Source organism: Lolium rigidum, chromosome 1 (genome assembly GCF_022539505.1).
Source record: "Lolium rigidum isolate FL_2022 chromosome 1, APGP_CSIRO_Lrig_0.1, whole genome shotgun sequence".
NCBI lineage: Eukaryota > Viridiplantae > Streptophyta > Magnoliopsida > Poales > Poaceae > Lolium > Lolium rigidum.
Genome location: NC_061508.1, coordinates 235836021 through 235850063, shown reverse-complemented (window position 1 = coordinate 235850063; position 14043 = coordinate 235836021). Strand labels below are relative to the sequence as shown.

Here is a 14043-nt window from a genome sequence, read left to right as displayed (position 1 = left end):
AAAGGAATCTTGTAAATAAACAAGTTCAAGAAGCATAATGGAACAAGCATAGAAAGATAAAACAAGTGTAGCTTCAAAAATTTCAGCACATAGAGAGGTGTTTTAGTAACATGAAAATTTCTACAACCATATTTTCCTCTCTCATAATAACTTTCAGTAGCATCATGAGTAAACTCAACAATATAACTATCACATAAAGCATTCTTATCATGAGTCTCATGCATAAAATTATTACTCTCCACATAAGCATAATCAATTTTATTAGTAATAGTGGGAGCAAATTCAACAAAGTAGCTATCATTATTATTCTCATCATCAAATATAGGAGGCATATTGTAATCATAATCAAATTTATCCTCCATAACAGGCGGTACTAAAAGACTATTATCATTATAATCATCATAAATAGGAGGTAAAGTATCATCGAAGTAAATTTTCTCCTCAATGCTTGGGGGACTAAAAATATCATGCTCATCAAAGCCAGCTTCCCCAAGCTTAGAATTTTCCATATCATTAGCAACAATGGTGTTCAAAGTGTTCATACTAATATGTTCCATGGGTTTTTTAATTTTCGGATCAAACCATCCATGTCTTAAATCAGGAAATAGAATAAGAAGCTCATTGTTGTCCATTATGCCTTACTAGTGTAAACAAGAAACAAAAAGATGCAATTGCAGGATCTAAAGGAAATAGCTTCGAGAACAAACACAATGGCGCCAGAAAAGTACTTTACACGGAACCGGAGTATGAGTGCCTTTTACCTTTCCTCCCCGGCAACGGCGCCGGAAAAGTGCTTGATGTCTACGGGAGCTTCTATTCTTGTAGACGGTGTTGGGCCTCCAAGAGCGAGAGGTTTGTAGAACAGACAGCAAGTTTCCCTTAAGTGGATCACCCAAGGTTTATCGATCTCAGGGAGGAAGAGGTCAAAGATATCCCTCTCATGCAACCCTGCAACCACAAAGCAAGAAGTCTCTTGTGTCCCCAACACACCTAATAGGTGCACTAGTTCGGAAAAGAGATAGTGAAATACAGGTGGTATGAATAAATATGAGCGATAGCAACGACACCGGAAAAGTGCTTTGCTGTCCAGGATCAGCGTGTGGTTGATGGTGGTAATATTGCGGACAAGTACGGATGCGGTAGAAACGATGAAACAAGCAGCGATAGCGATATTTAGGAACAAGGCCTAGGGATTATACTTTCACTAGTGGACACTCTCAACATTGATCACATAAATAAATAGATAGATGCTAGACTCTACACCCTCTTGTTGGATGATGAACACCACTAATTGTGTAGGATTACACGAACCCTCAATGCCGGAGTTAACAAGCTCCACAATATTCGATATTCATGTTTAAATAACCTTAGAGTGCAAGATAGATCAACATAACCAAATAGATCACATCAATACCATCATAGTAATAGTTAACTTCATAATCTACAAAAGATCACAATCATAAACTACGCCAAGTACTACATGATGCACACACTGCCACCTTTACACCATGCAGGAGGAATAGAGTACTTTAATAACATCACTAGAGTAGCACATAGATGAATAGTGATACAAAACTCATATGAATCTCAATCATGTAAAGCAGCTCATGAGATCATTGTATTGAAGTACACAGGAGAGAGATTAACCACATAGCTACCGGTACAGCCCCGAGCCTCGATGGAGAACTACTCCCTCCTCATGGGAGACAGCAGCGGTGATGAAGATGGCGGTGGAGATGGCAGCGGTGTCGAAGGAGAAGCCTTCCGGGGGCACTTCCCCATCCCGGCGGCGTGCCGGAACAGAGACTCCTGTCCCCCAGATCTTGGCTTCGCGATGGCGGCGGCTCTGGAAGGTTTCTCGTACCGTGGCTTTTCCGTCTCGAAGTTTTAGGTTGAGGACCCTTAAATAGGTGAAGAGGCGGAGTCGGAGGGTCGAAGAGGCGGTGAGAGGGTAAGGCGGCGCGGCCAGGGCCTGGGCCGCGCCGGCCTACCTCCTGGGCCCACCAAGGCTCCCCTCTGGCGACTCTCGGGTGTTCTGGAAGCTTCGTGGAAAAATAGGATGCTCGGGCGTTGATTTCGTCCGATTCCGAGAATATTTCCTTACTAGGATTTCTGAAATCAAAAACAGCGAGAAACGAGCAAGCTGGCCCTTCGGCATCTCGTTAATAGGTTAGTTCCGGAAAACGCATAAATATGACATAAAGTATGCATAAAACATGTAGATATCATCAATAATGTGGCATGGAACATAAGAAATTATCGATACGTCGGAGACGTATCAATGGCATTTGCTGTAGTAACAATTTTATTATTATTATTTTCATTAGGCATAACTTTCGATTTCAAAAGATCAACATCAGCAGCAAGACTATCGACTTTAGAAGCAAGTATATCGATTTTCCCAAGCTTTTCTTCAACAGATTTGTTAAAAGCAGTTTGTGTACTAATAAATTCTTTAAGAATAGCTTCAAGTCCAGGGGGTGTGTTCCTATTATTGTTGTAAGAATTCCCATAAGAATTACCATAGCCGTTGTCATTATTATAAGGATATGGCCTATAGTTGTTACTAGAATTGTTCCGGTAAGCATTGTTGTTGAAATTATTATTTTTAATGAAGTTTACATAAACATGTTCTTCTTGAGCAACCAATGAAGCTTTGTTGCGTCGCCTAGAGTGATGGACATAAAAGTACCTCCAGCAGCTGAATCCAATAGGTTCCGCGAAGAAAAATTCAGTCCTGCATAAAAGGTTTGGATGATCATCCAAGTAGTCGATCCATGGGTTGGGCAGTTTTTAACCAAAGATTTCATTCTCTCCCATGCTTGTATAACATGCTCATTGTCCAATTGTTTAAAATTCATTATGCTACTTCTCAAAGATATAATTTTAGCGGGAGGATAATATCTACCAATAAAAGCATCCTTGCATTTAGTCCATGAATCAATACTATTCTTAGGCAGAGATAGCAACCAATCTTTAGCTCTTCCTCTTAATGAGAAAGGAAACAATTTTAATTTTATAATGTCACCGTCTACATCCTTACACTTTTGCATTTCACATAATTCAACAAAATTATTAAGATGGGCAGCAGCATCATCAGAACTAACACCAGAAAATTGCTCTCGCATAACAAGATTCGATAAAGCGGGTTTAATTTCAAAGAATTCTGCTGTAGTAGCAGGTGGAGCAATAGGTGTGCATAAGAAATCATTATTATTTGTGGTTGTGAAGTCACACAACTTAGTATTTTCAGGAGTACCCATTTTAGCAACAGTAAATAAAGCAAACTAGATAAAGTAAATGCAAGTAACTAATTTTTTTATGTTTTTAATATAGCAAACAAGATAGCAAATAAAGTAAAGCTAGCAACTAATTTTTTTGTGTTTTGATTTAGTGCAGCAAACAAAGTAGTAAATAAAATAAAGCAAGACAAAAACAAAGTAAATAGATTGGAGGTGGAGACTCCCCTTGCAGCGTGTCTTGATCTCCCCGGCAACGGCGCCAGAAAAAGAGCTTGATACGCGTATAGCACGCGTTCGTTGGGAACCCCAAGAGGAAGGTGTGATGCGTACAGCGGCAAGTTTTCCCTCAGTAAGAAACCAAGGTTTATCGAACCAGTAGGAGCCAAGAAACACGTTGAAGGTTGATGGCGGCGGAGTGTAGTGCGGCGCAACACCAGGGATTCCGGTGCCAACGTGGAACCTGCACAACAAGACCAAATTACTTTGTCCCAACGTGACAGTGAGGTTGTCAATCTCACTGGCTTGCTGCAACAAAGGATTAGATGTATAGTGTGGATGATGATTGTTTGCTGAAAACAGTAGAACAAGTATTGCAGTAGATTGTATTCGATTAAAAGAATGGACCGGGGTCCACAGTTCACTAGAGGTGTCTCTCCCATAAGTTAAATAGCATGTTGGGTGAACAAATTACAGTTGGGCAATTGACAAATAAAGAGGGCATGACCATGCACATACATGATATGATGAGTATTGTGAGATTTAATTGGGCATTACGACAAAGTACATAGACCGCTATCCAACATGCATCTATGCCTAAAAAGTCCAGCTTCGAGTTATCATCCGAACCCCTTCTAGTATTAAGTTGCAAACAACGGACAATTGCATTAAGTATGGTGCGTAATGTAATCAACAACTACATCCTTAGACATAGCATCGATGTTTTATCCCTAGTGGCAACAAGCACATCCACAACCTTAGAACTTTCATCGTCATCGTCCCAGATTTAATGGAGGCATGAACCCACTATCGAGCATAAATACTCCCTCTTGGAGTTAAGAGTAAAAACTTGGCCAGAGCCTCTACTAATAACGGAGAGCATGCAAGATCATAAATAACACATAGGTAATAGATTGATAATCAACATAGCATAGTATTCTCTATTCATCGGATCCCAACAAACACAACATATAGCATTACAGATAGATGATCTTGATCATGTTAGGCAGCTCACAAGATCCAACAATGAAGCATAATTAGGAGAAGACGACCATCTAGCTACTGCTATGGACCCATAGTCCAGGGGTGAACTACTCACTCATCACTCCGGAGGCGAGCATGGCGGTGAAGAGTCCTCCGGGAGATGATTCCCCTCTCCGGCAGGTGCCGGAGGCGATCTCCTGAATCCCCCAAGATGGGATTGGCGGCGGCGGCGTCTCTGGAAGGTTTTCCGTATCGTGGCTCTCGGTACTGGGGGTTTCGCGATGAAGGCTTTAAGTAGGCGGAAGGGCAGGTCAAGAGGCGTCACGAGGGCCCCACACAGCAGGGCCGCGCGGCCCCCTATAGGCCGCGCCGCCCTAATATGGCGGCGCCCCGTGGCCCCACTTCGTGACTCCTTCGGTCTTCTGGAAGCTTCATCTTAAAATAGGCCCCTGGGCGTTGATTTCGTCCAATTCCGAGAATATTTCCTTACTAGGATTTTTGAAACCAAAAATAGCAGAAAACAACAACTGGCTCTTCGGCATCTTGTTAATAGGTTAGTGCCGGAAAATGCATAAATATGACATAAAGTATGCATAAAACATGTAGGTATCATCAATAAAGTGGCATGGAACATAATAAATTATCGATACGTTGGAGACGTATCATTGTGCCAAGTAAAGTCTTTGATAGTAAGGTTCATACTAGATTTGGATTACTGCGCAGAAACAGATTTCTTGCTGTCACGAATCTGGGCTGAATTCTCTGTAGGTAACTCAGAAAATTCTGCCAATTTACGTGAGTGATCCACAGATATGTACGCAACTTTCATTAAATTTGAGCATTTTCATTTGAGCAAGTCTGGTGCCTCTTAGAAATTCGTCTTTACGGACTGTTCTGTTTTGACAGATTCTGCCTTTTATTTCAAATTGCCTGTTTTGCTATGCTTGATGGATTTCTTTGTTCCATTAACTTTCAGTAGCTTTGTGCAATGTCCAGAAGTGTTAAGAATAATTATGTCACCTCTGAACATGTGAATTTTGATAATGCACTAACCCTCTAATGAGTTGTTTTGAGTTTGGTGTGGAGGAAGTTTTCAAGGATCAAGAGAGGAGGATGATACAATATGATCAAGGAGAGTGAAAGCTCTAAGCTTGGGGATGCCCCGGTGGTTCATCCCTACATATTTCGAGAATACTCAAGCATCTAAGCTTGGGGATGCCCAAGGCATCCCCTTCTTCATCGACAACATTATCAGGTTCCTCTAGTGAAACTATATTTTTATTCCGTCACATCTTATGTACTTTGCTTGGAGCGTCTGTTTGTTTTTGTTTTTGTTTTTTTTGAATAAAATGGATCCTAGCATTCATTGTGTGGGAGAGAGACACGCTCCGCTGTTGCATATGGACGAATATGTCCTTAGGCTTTACTCATAATGTTCATGGCGAAGGTTAAACTGCTTCGTTAATTGTTATATGGTTGGAAACGGGAAATGCTACATGTAGTAATTGGTAGAATATCTTGAATAATTTGATACTTGGCAATTGTTATAGATCATGTTTAAGCTCTTGCATCATATACTTTGCACCTATTAGTGAAGAAATACATAGAGCTTGTTGAAATTTGGTTTGCATGATTGGTCTCTCTAAAGTCTAGATATTTTCTAGTAAGGGTTTGAGAAACAAGGATGACAGTGTAGAGTCTTATAATGCTTGCAATATGTTTTTATGTGAGTTTTGCTGTACCTGTTCATACTTGTGTTTGCTTCAAATAACCTTGCTAGCCTAAGCCTTGTATTGAGAGGGATTACTTCTCGTGCATCCAAATCCTTGAGCCAATAACTATGCCATTTGTGTCCACCATACCTACCTACTACATGGTATTTCTCCGCCATTCCAAAGTAAATTGCTTGAGTGCTACCTTTAAATTTCTATCCTTTATCTTTGCAATATATAGCTCATGGGACAAATAGCCTAAAAACTATTGTGGTATTGAATATGTACTTATGTATTTTATTTCTTATTAAGTTGCTTGTTGTGCGATAACCATGTTCCTGGGGACGCCATCAACTACCTTTGTTGAATATCATGTGAGTTGCTATGCATGTTCGTCTTGTCTGAAGTATGGGCGATTTACCATGAGTTGAATGGTTTGAGCATGCATATTGTTAGAGAAGAACATTGGGCCGCTAACTAAAGCCATGATCCATGGTGTTAGTTTCAGTTTTGGACAACAATCCTCAATCTCTTATGAGAATATTAATTGTTGCTAAATGCGTATGCATTAAAGAGGAGTCCATTATCTGTTGTCTATGTTGCCCCGGTATGGATGTCTAAGTTGAGAATAATCAAAAGCGAGAAATCCAATGCGAGCTTTCTCCTTAGACCTTTGTACAGGCGGAATAGAGGTACCCCTTTGTGATACTTGGTTAAAACATATGTATTGCGGTGATAATCCAGGTAATCCGAGCTAATTAGGACAAGGTGCGTGCACTATTGGTATACTATGCATGAGGCTTGCAACTTGTAGGATATAATTTACATAACACATATGCTCTATTACTACTACCGTTGACAAAATTGTTTCTTGTTTTTCAAAATAAAAGCTCTAGCACAAATATAGCAATCGATGCTTCCCTCTTTGAAGGGCCATTCTTTTACTTTTATGTTGAGTCAGTTTACCTATTTCCTCCCATCTCAAGAAGCAAACACTTGTGTTAACTGTGCATTGATTCTTACATACTTGCATATTTGCATTCATCATATTACTTTATGTTGACAACTATCCATGAGATATACATGTTACAAGTTGAAAGCAACCGCTGAAACTTAATCTTCCTTTGTGTTGCTTCAATGCCTTTACTACGAATTTATTGCTTGATGAGTTAACTCTTATGCAAGACTTATTGATGCTTGTCTTGAAAGTACTATTCATGAAAAGTCTTTGCTATATGATTCAGTTGTTTACTCATTGTCTTTACCATTGCTTTGGATCGCTGCATTCATTACATGTGCTTACGATAGTATTGATCAAGATTATGATGGCATGTCACTTCGTAAATTATCTTTGTTATCGTTTACCTACTCGGGACGAGTAGGAACTAAGCTTGGGGATGCTGATACGTATCCAACGTATCGATAATTTCTTATGTTCCATGCTACTTTATTGTTGATACCTACATGTTTTATACATACTTTATGTCATATTTATGCATTTTCCGGCACTAGCCTATTAACAAGATGCCGAAGAGCCAGTTGCTGTTTACTGCTGTTTTTGGTTTCAGAAATCCTAGTAAGGAAATATTCTCGGAATTGGACGAAATTAACGCCCGGGATCTTATTTTTCCACGAAGCTTCTAGAACACCGGGGGAGATACGAAGTGGGGCGACGAGGCGGCGACACGCCAGGGCAGCGCGGCCCAAGCCCTGGCCGCGCCGGCCTGTTGTGTGGGCCCCTCGCGTCGCCCCTAAACCTACCTCTTCGCCTATAAGAAGCCTTCGTCGATAATAGTTCCAGTACCGAGAGCCACGATACGGAAAACCTTCCAGAGACGCCGCCGCCGCCAATCCCATCTCGGGGATTCAGGAGATCGCCTCCGGCACCCTGCCGGAGAGGTTAATCATCTCCCGGAGGACTCTTCACCGCCATGGTCGCCTCCGGAGTGATGTGTGAGTAGTTCACCCCTGGACTATGGGTTCATAGCAGTAGCTAGATGGTCGTCTTCTCCTAATTGTGCTATCATTGTTGGATCTTGTGAGCTGCCTAACTTGATCAAGATCATCTATTTGTAATGCTACATGTTGCGTTTGTTGGGATCCGATGAATAATGAATGCTATGTTATGTTGATTATCAATCTATCATCTATGTGTTGTTTATGATCTTGCATGCTCTCCGTTATTAGTAGAGGCTCGGCCAAGTCATTACTTGTAACTCCAAGAGGGGGTATTTATGCTCGATAGTGGGTTCATGCCTCCATTAAATCTGGGACGATGATGGAAAGTTCTAAGGTTGTTGATGTGCTTGTTGCCACTAGGGATAAAACATCAATGTTATGTCTAAGGATGTATTTGTTGATTACATTACGCACCATACTTAATGCAATTGTCTGTTGTTTGCAACTTAATACCGGAGGGGTTCGGATGATAACCTGAAGGTGGACTTTTTAGGCATAGATGCATGCTGGATAGCGGTCTATGTACTTTGTCGTAATGCCCAATTGAATTTCACACTACTCATCATAACATGTATGTGCATTGTCATGCCATCTTTATTTGTCAATTGCCCAACTGTAATTTGTTCACCCAACATGCTATATCTTATCGGAGAGACACCACTAGTGAACTGTGGACCCCGGTCCATTCTTTTACATCAAATACAATCTAATGCAATACTCGTTCTACTGTTTTCTGCAAACATCATCATCCACACTATACATCTAATCCTTTGTTACAGCAAGCCGGTGAGATTGACAACCTCACTGTTAAGTTGGGGCAAAGTATCTTGGTTGTGTTGTGCAGGTTTCACGTTGGCGCCGGAATCCCTGGTGTTGCGCCGCACTACACTTCGCCGCCATCAACCTTCAACGTGCTTCTTGGCTCCTACTGGTTCGATAACCTTGGTTTCTTACTGAGGGAAAAACTTGCCGATGTACGCATCATACCTTCCTCTTGGGGTTCCCAACGGACGTGTGCTTTACCGTCACAAGCAGCAGGAGGCTGGATGATTTAGGGTTTTCGCGTCGGGGGGATTCTTATAGGTGGAAGGGCGAGGTCGGTGGATGCTAGGGGGACCCACACCACCCCATGGCGCGAACAGGGCTTGGGCCGCGCCAAGGCATGGTGTGGCCCCTCTCTGGCTCTCCTCCGTCTCTGCTCTAGACTTCGTCTTCATCCCAAGAAAAATAGGACGTTTGGCTTTTGTTTCGTCCAATTCCGAGAATATTTCCTGTACAACTTTTCTGTAATACAAAACAACAAAAAATAGGGAACTAGCACTGTGGCATCTTGTCAATAGGTTAGTTCCGTAAAATGCATAAAAGTTCCACGAGGTGTAAATAAAACATATAGCAATTGGTGTAAAACAACTATGGAACATCAAAAAATATTGATACGTTTGCAACGTATGAGTCATGCTATGCTAAAAGTAAATACAGGCGGCGAGGCGAAGCTCGCATATCCATCTAGTATTGTATAAGGCTGGATATTGTTCTCGAAGGATGGTTGCTCCCAATCATTTATCCTTCTGGAACCCTATCTCAGACCCATTTCTAATGGAGAAAGATCCATACTAAAAGAAATACTTTTTGGTAGCCATAATACCAGCCAAAAAATGTGAACCTCCAGGTTTTCATATATAATCTGAGATAACGCTTTTGAGCAACATTCTTTCTTTGTGATAAATTCTGCCATACACCATCCTAGGTTAACAATTGAGCCAACCATTTTTCCAAGCAAGGCTCTATTCTTAAACTCCAGATCATGAACACCAAGTCCACCTTGATATTTTGGATGACAAACAACACTCCATTTAGTTAACCGGTATTTCCTTTTCTCAATATCTCCTTCCAGAAGAATCTTGATCGAAAATAGTCCAATCTATGCAAAACTCCTTTAGGCAATTGGAAAAAAGAAATCATATACATACCATAATTGTGAGTACTGAATTTATGAGAACTAATCTTTCACCCAGAGATAGTAATTTTATTCTCCATCTACTAAGTCACTTCTGTAGTCAATTCAGCAGGTGTAAGCCTCCGATAATGAATCAGAAGGCCCATATAGCTGATTGGAAAACTGCCCAAACCTCATTTGAATAGTTCGGCATATTTGTTAACCTCGTCTTGAGCATCACCAAAACAAAAATTAATTTTTATATCCGACAAATGCTCGAATGCTGATAATATGAGTTTTAGATATCTAGCTTTGTCCAAATCATGATCCATAAAAAGAACTGTGTTGTCTGTGTACGGAAGGATGGATAGATCCCCATCAACCAAATGAGGCACCACACCTTCGATCTAGCAATCAACTTTCGCTCACTCAATTATGATAGATAGCATATCCGCCACAATGTTGAATAACATTGGAGATAGGGGATTGCCTTTCCTCAAACTTTTTTAAAAGTATCTACCAACGTCATCATTGACCTTAATGGCGACACTTCCACCAAAAACAAAGTTATTAATTAGCACGCGCTACTCTTTAGAGAACCCTTTCCTCCTCAGAGTTTGTTGAAGGAAAGACCATTTGACTTTGTTCGTAGGCTTTCTCAAAATCGATTTTGGCAATAACCCTATTCAACTTCTTACGATGCAACTCATGTACAGTTTCATGCAGTGTTACAACATCATCTAGGATGTAATGACCTTGCATGAAAGTTGTTTGAGTCGGGCGCACCACATGATCAGCCACCGATTTAAGTTTAACAGTAGCAACTTTAGTGAAAATTCTGAAACACACGTTCAGGAGACATATTGGTCCGAACTGGTGAATCCGTTCCGCATCATTAACCTTTGGTAATAAGATAATTTCCCCAAAATTGATACGAAACAGGTCTAGTTGTCCAGCATGAAGCTCAGAAAACAACATCAATAGAACACCTTTTATGATATCCCAGAAGGTTTAAAAGAACTCACCTGGAAATCCATCGGGGCATGCCGCATTGTTGTGTTTCATTTGAAAACAGTCTTTCTTACCTTCTCCTCTGAATAAGGAGCATTAAGGAACATGTTCTCATCCGGAGACACTTGGGGAATATCATCCGTCCTGGATTCATCCAAGGTTACGTCTGATTCCTCCGGGGCACCAAAAAGACTTTTGTAATATGATGTAATATATGGCTTGAGTTGCTCATGTCCCTCAATCGCGCCCCTCCTCTTAAACCAGAGAATGAATGTGTTTCTTTCTATGCCTCTCATTGGTGACACTGTGAAAGTATTTCGTATTCGAATCTCCTTTCAGGAGAAATTGAGCCTTAGATCTTTGGTTCCACTTTAGCTCCTCCTCTTGCAAAAGTACTGCTAACTTAGCATTATATTGACTTTTAAGGTCAATTTCCTGCGCCGTTAGCAGTCTAACCTCAACAATTGCCCCTAAATCATCAATATTTGATGAAGGGATGAGTTTCTCTTGCTTGAACTGCACAGTCATGCCTCCCTCTTTCCCTCTTTTACAGATCCAACTCGGCTAGAATGTACATCATTCGCTCCATGTTTCTCTTCCCACCCACGCAATCACCGTGGTCACCATGCATCAATCTCAGAACAGGAAAATATTAGTTCAGACACCTTGACATTTTATTGAGCCATGCAAATAATTTTTTGAACCTTATGTACAATTATTTTTCACTTTGTGAACGTTTTTCTCCTGCATGAACATATTTTTGAGAAAGTGGACAGCTTTATCTGGACTTAATATGCTCTTCAACTCCTGGGCAATATTTTTTTCAACGTCGTGACCATTTTTTCTATGCGAAAGAATGATCATGTTTCCTGTATTGACATTAGTTTAGCCTATAGTGCTATATCATTTCAGGCCATCCTCTTATCACATCCTGCCACCACTGCTCTGGGGCGCTCAAGGCATGGACAGCTCTGTTCATAAAGGAGTGCAGTAGTAGACTAGTAGTACCACAAACAAAAACATTACAGATTGGAATAAACTAGGGCGATGCAAAACGGTGGCACACACTCTTGACACAAGATCGACTGGTTACATAACAGGCTCATTTATTCCGTCGCAGCGTATTTCAAGAACAGTGCATGCACCTCGTCTTCTTTGATTTCAGCTGATCTGATCTTTCACTCGATCCTACAGAAATGCAAGGGGAAAAGAAAGTTAGCTCTTCTGAAATGATTCTTCTTCAATTCCTTGCCAAGCATATTGTAAAGTTTTTTGTGTTCGTCATCAGCTTCCTTTTTTGTAAGCGATCATCAGCTTTTAAATTGTATAGTCCTATACTTGGTATTTTCTCAAAGTGAAATAATATACTCACTGGGAGCAGTCGACGTCGGCGGAGATGGTGAACGGCAGCGAGATGCCGCAGTCGGCCGGCAAGTCCCGCGCGGCTGTGGACTCGGCGCTGCCCTCTGCCGCGGCCGACTTGAGGCACTCGCACGCTTCCTGCCGGTTGTCCGCGGTGGCCGCGGCCGCCACGAGGCTGGACATGCCGTTGCAGCAGTCGGCGGAGGGGTAGTCCTCCTCGCCCTCCAGGAAGCCGAGGCACGGCGACACGCCGGAGAGCACGCCGGAGCACGACGTTGACATGTCCGCCTCGAGCTGCTGGAGCCCGAGGGCCAGCAGGAGGAGGACGGCGAGGCCGCTTGCCTGCGCAAAGCTCGAGCTCTTGCTCATGGCTTGACTGACAAAGTAGATGATACTGATCGCTGATTAGCTGACCTCGTCGATTTATTTAGTGGTGTTGTTGTATCGCTGGCTTTTGTGCTGTACGTGCATGGGTATTTATAGGTAGATTAAGATGAGTATTTAAACTGTGGGTACTTTAGGCGAGGTAATTAAGCTAGCTATCTAATCGAGTGTGATTCAGTACGGGAGACAATTTGAGGAGCACACTACAGATATTGCTTTAGAGCGTTCCTTCCTTTTTTTAGACGAATTACATCGTTATTTTTCAACTCAGTCACAAGTTTCCGCCTACAGATTAACAACCCAGCACAGGAACACGTACATTTCACACACTTCCACATCTAGTTCAACAACTTGTTGTAAGCTTTTGCAGCTTCTAGATACAACGTTTAACGCTTCTTTTGATCTAACCAGTGCTCCTGATGGTGTGATACCTGATGTTTATATACGGTAGATGCTACATAGTGGGTTCTCATCCTTCAGAGACTACGAGTGTAATAGAAGCCCCATCCGTTGACAAAAGGATCACCCTAAGATGATCATCTCATACAAATGTTCATATGCGAATTAGGCATACAAAATGAGCCCGTCATCGTAGCACTGAGAAAAGGAACTGTTTAACAAACAGGAGCGATAAACATTTATTTTCTATTTATTTCGGCTAAACTGAGAGGATCTCACTTTCGAAAATGATATATGTGAGTTTTTTTCGAAACAAGACCCTCAGGCCCAGCTTTATATTGAAAGCTTAAACATAGTTTTAGAACATCAGCCCCACGAACGAGGTACCCATCAAAATCAGCCTCTACATGCCATAGCATCAATCCTCTCCCTACACTAGTAGAGATAAGACTACATCAACCAAAGCTTAACAGAACACACAGCACCATATCCAGTGAGTGTTGACTGCCAAAACCCACCGGCGGGCAGCGACCGTCAACACCGTAGAGCCGGGAAGAGCCTAGAGCTGCGGCTGGCTGAGACCCCTCCGAGCGACGGCCCGCAATGCTCTTCTGGTCACACGTCCGATGCGAAGTGCAAGGGCGTGCCACCTGACCTATACCTGGCCAGGAAGGTGATGGGGATGCCTCGCTTAGTTTCCTGCATGGCATACACGTAAACATTAAATACGAGCCTCGATCGGCTCTCAGGTTATCCTGTGAATCGGCTCAAGGAGCCGATCCACCCATGATTCGTACGGGGTGCACGAATATATGGTGGTCCTGCTTGATCAAGATAA

The 14043-nt window shown here is 41.9% G+C and overlaps 1 protein-coding gene across 1 annotated transcript; it reads right to left on the bottom strand.

Moving 5' to 3' along the window:
• Positions 1-12428: 12428 nt before the first annotated feature.
• Positions 12429-12791, bottom strand: LOC124656269 (non-specific lipid-transfer protein-like). The gene has a single exon (XM_047195049.1). The coding sequence runs from the start codon at positions 12789-12791 to the stop codon at positions 12429-12431; it is 363 nt and encodes a 120-aa protein (XP_047051005.1).
• Positions 12792-14043: the final 1252 nt, after the last annotated feature.

Coding starts and splice junctions, on each gene's coding strand:
- LOC124656269 (XM_047195049.1), bottom strand. CDS start 12,791: ATGAGCAAGAGCTCGAGCTTTGCGCAGGCAAGCGGCCTCGCCGTCCTC.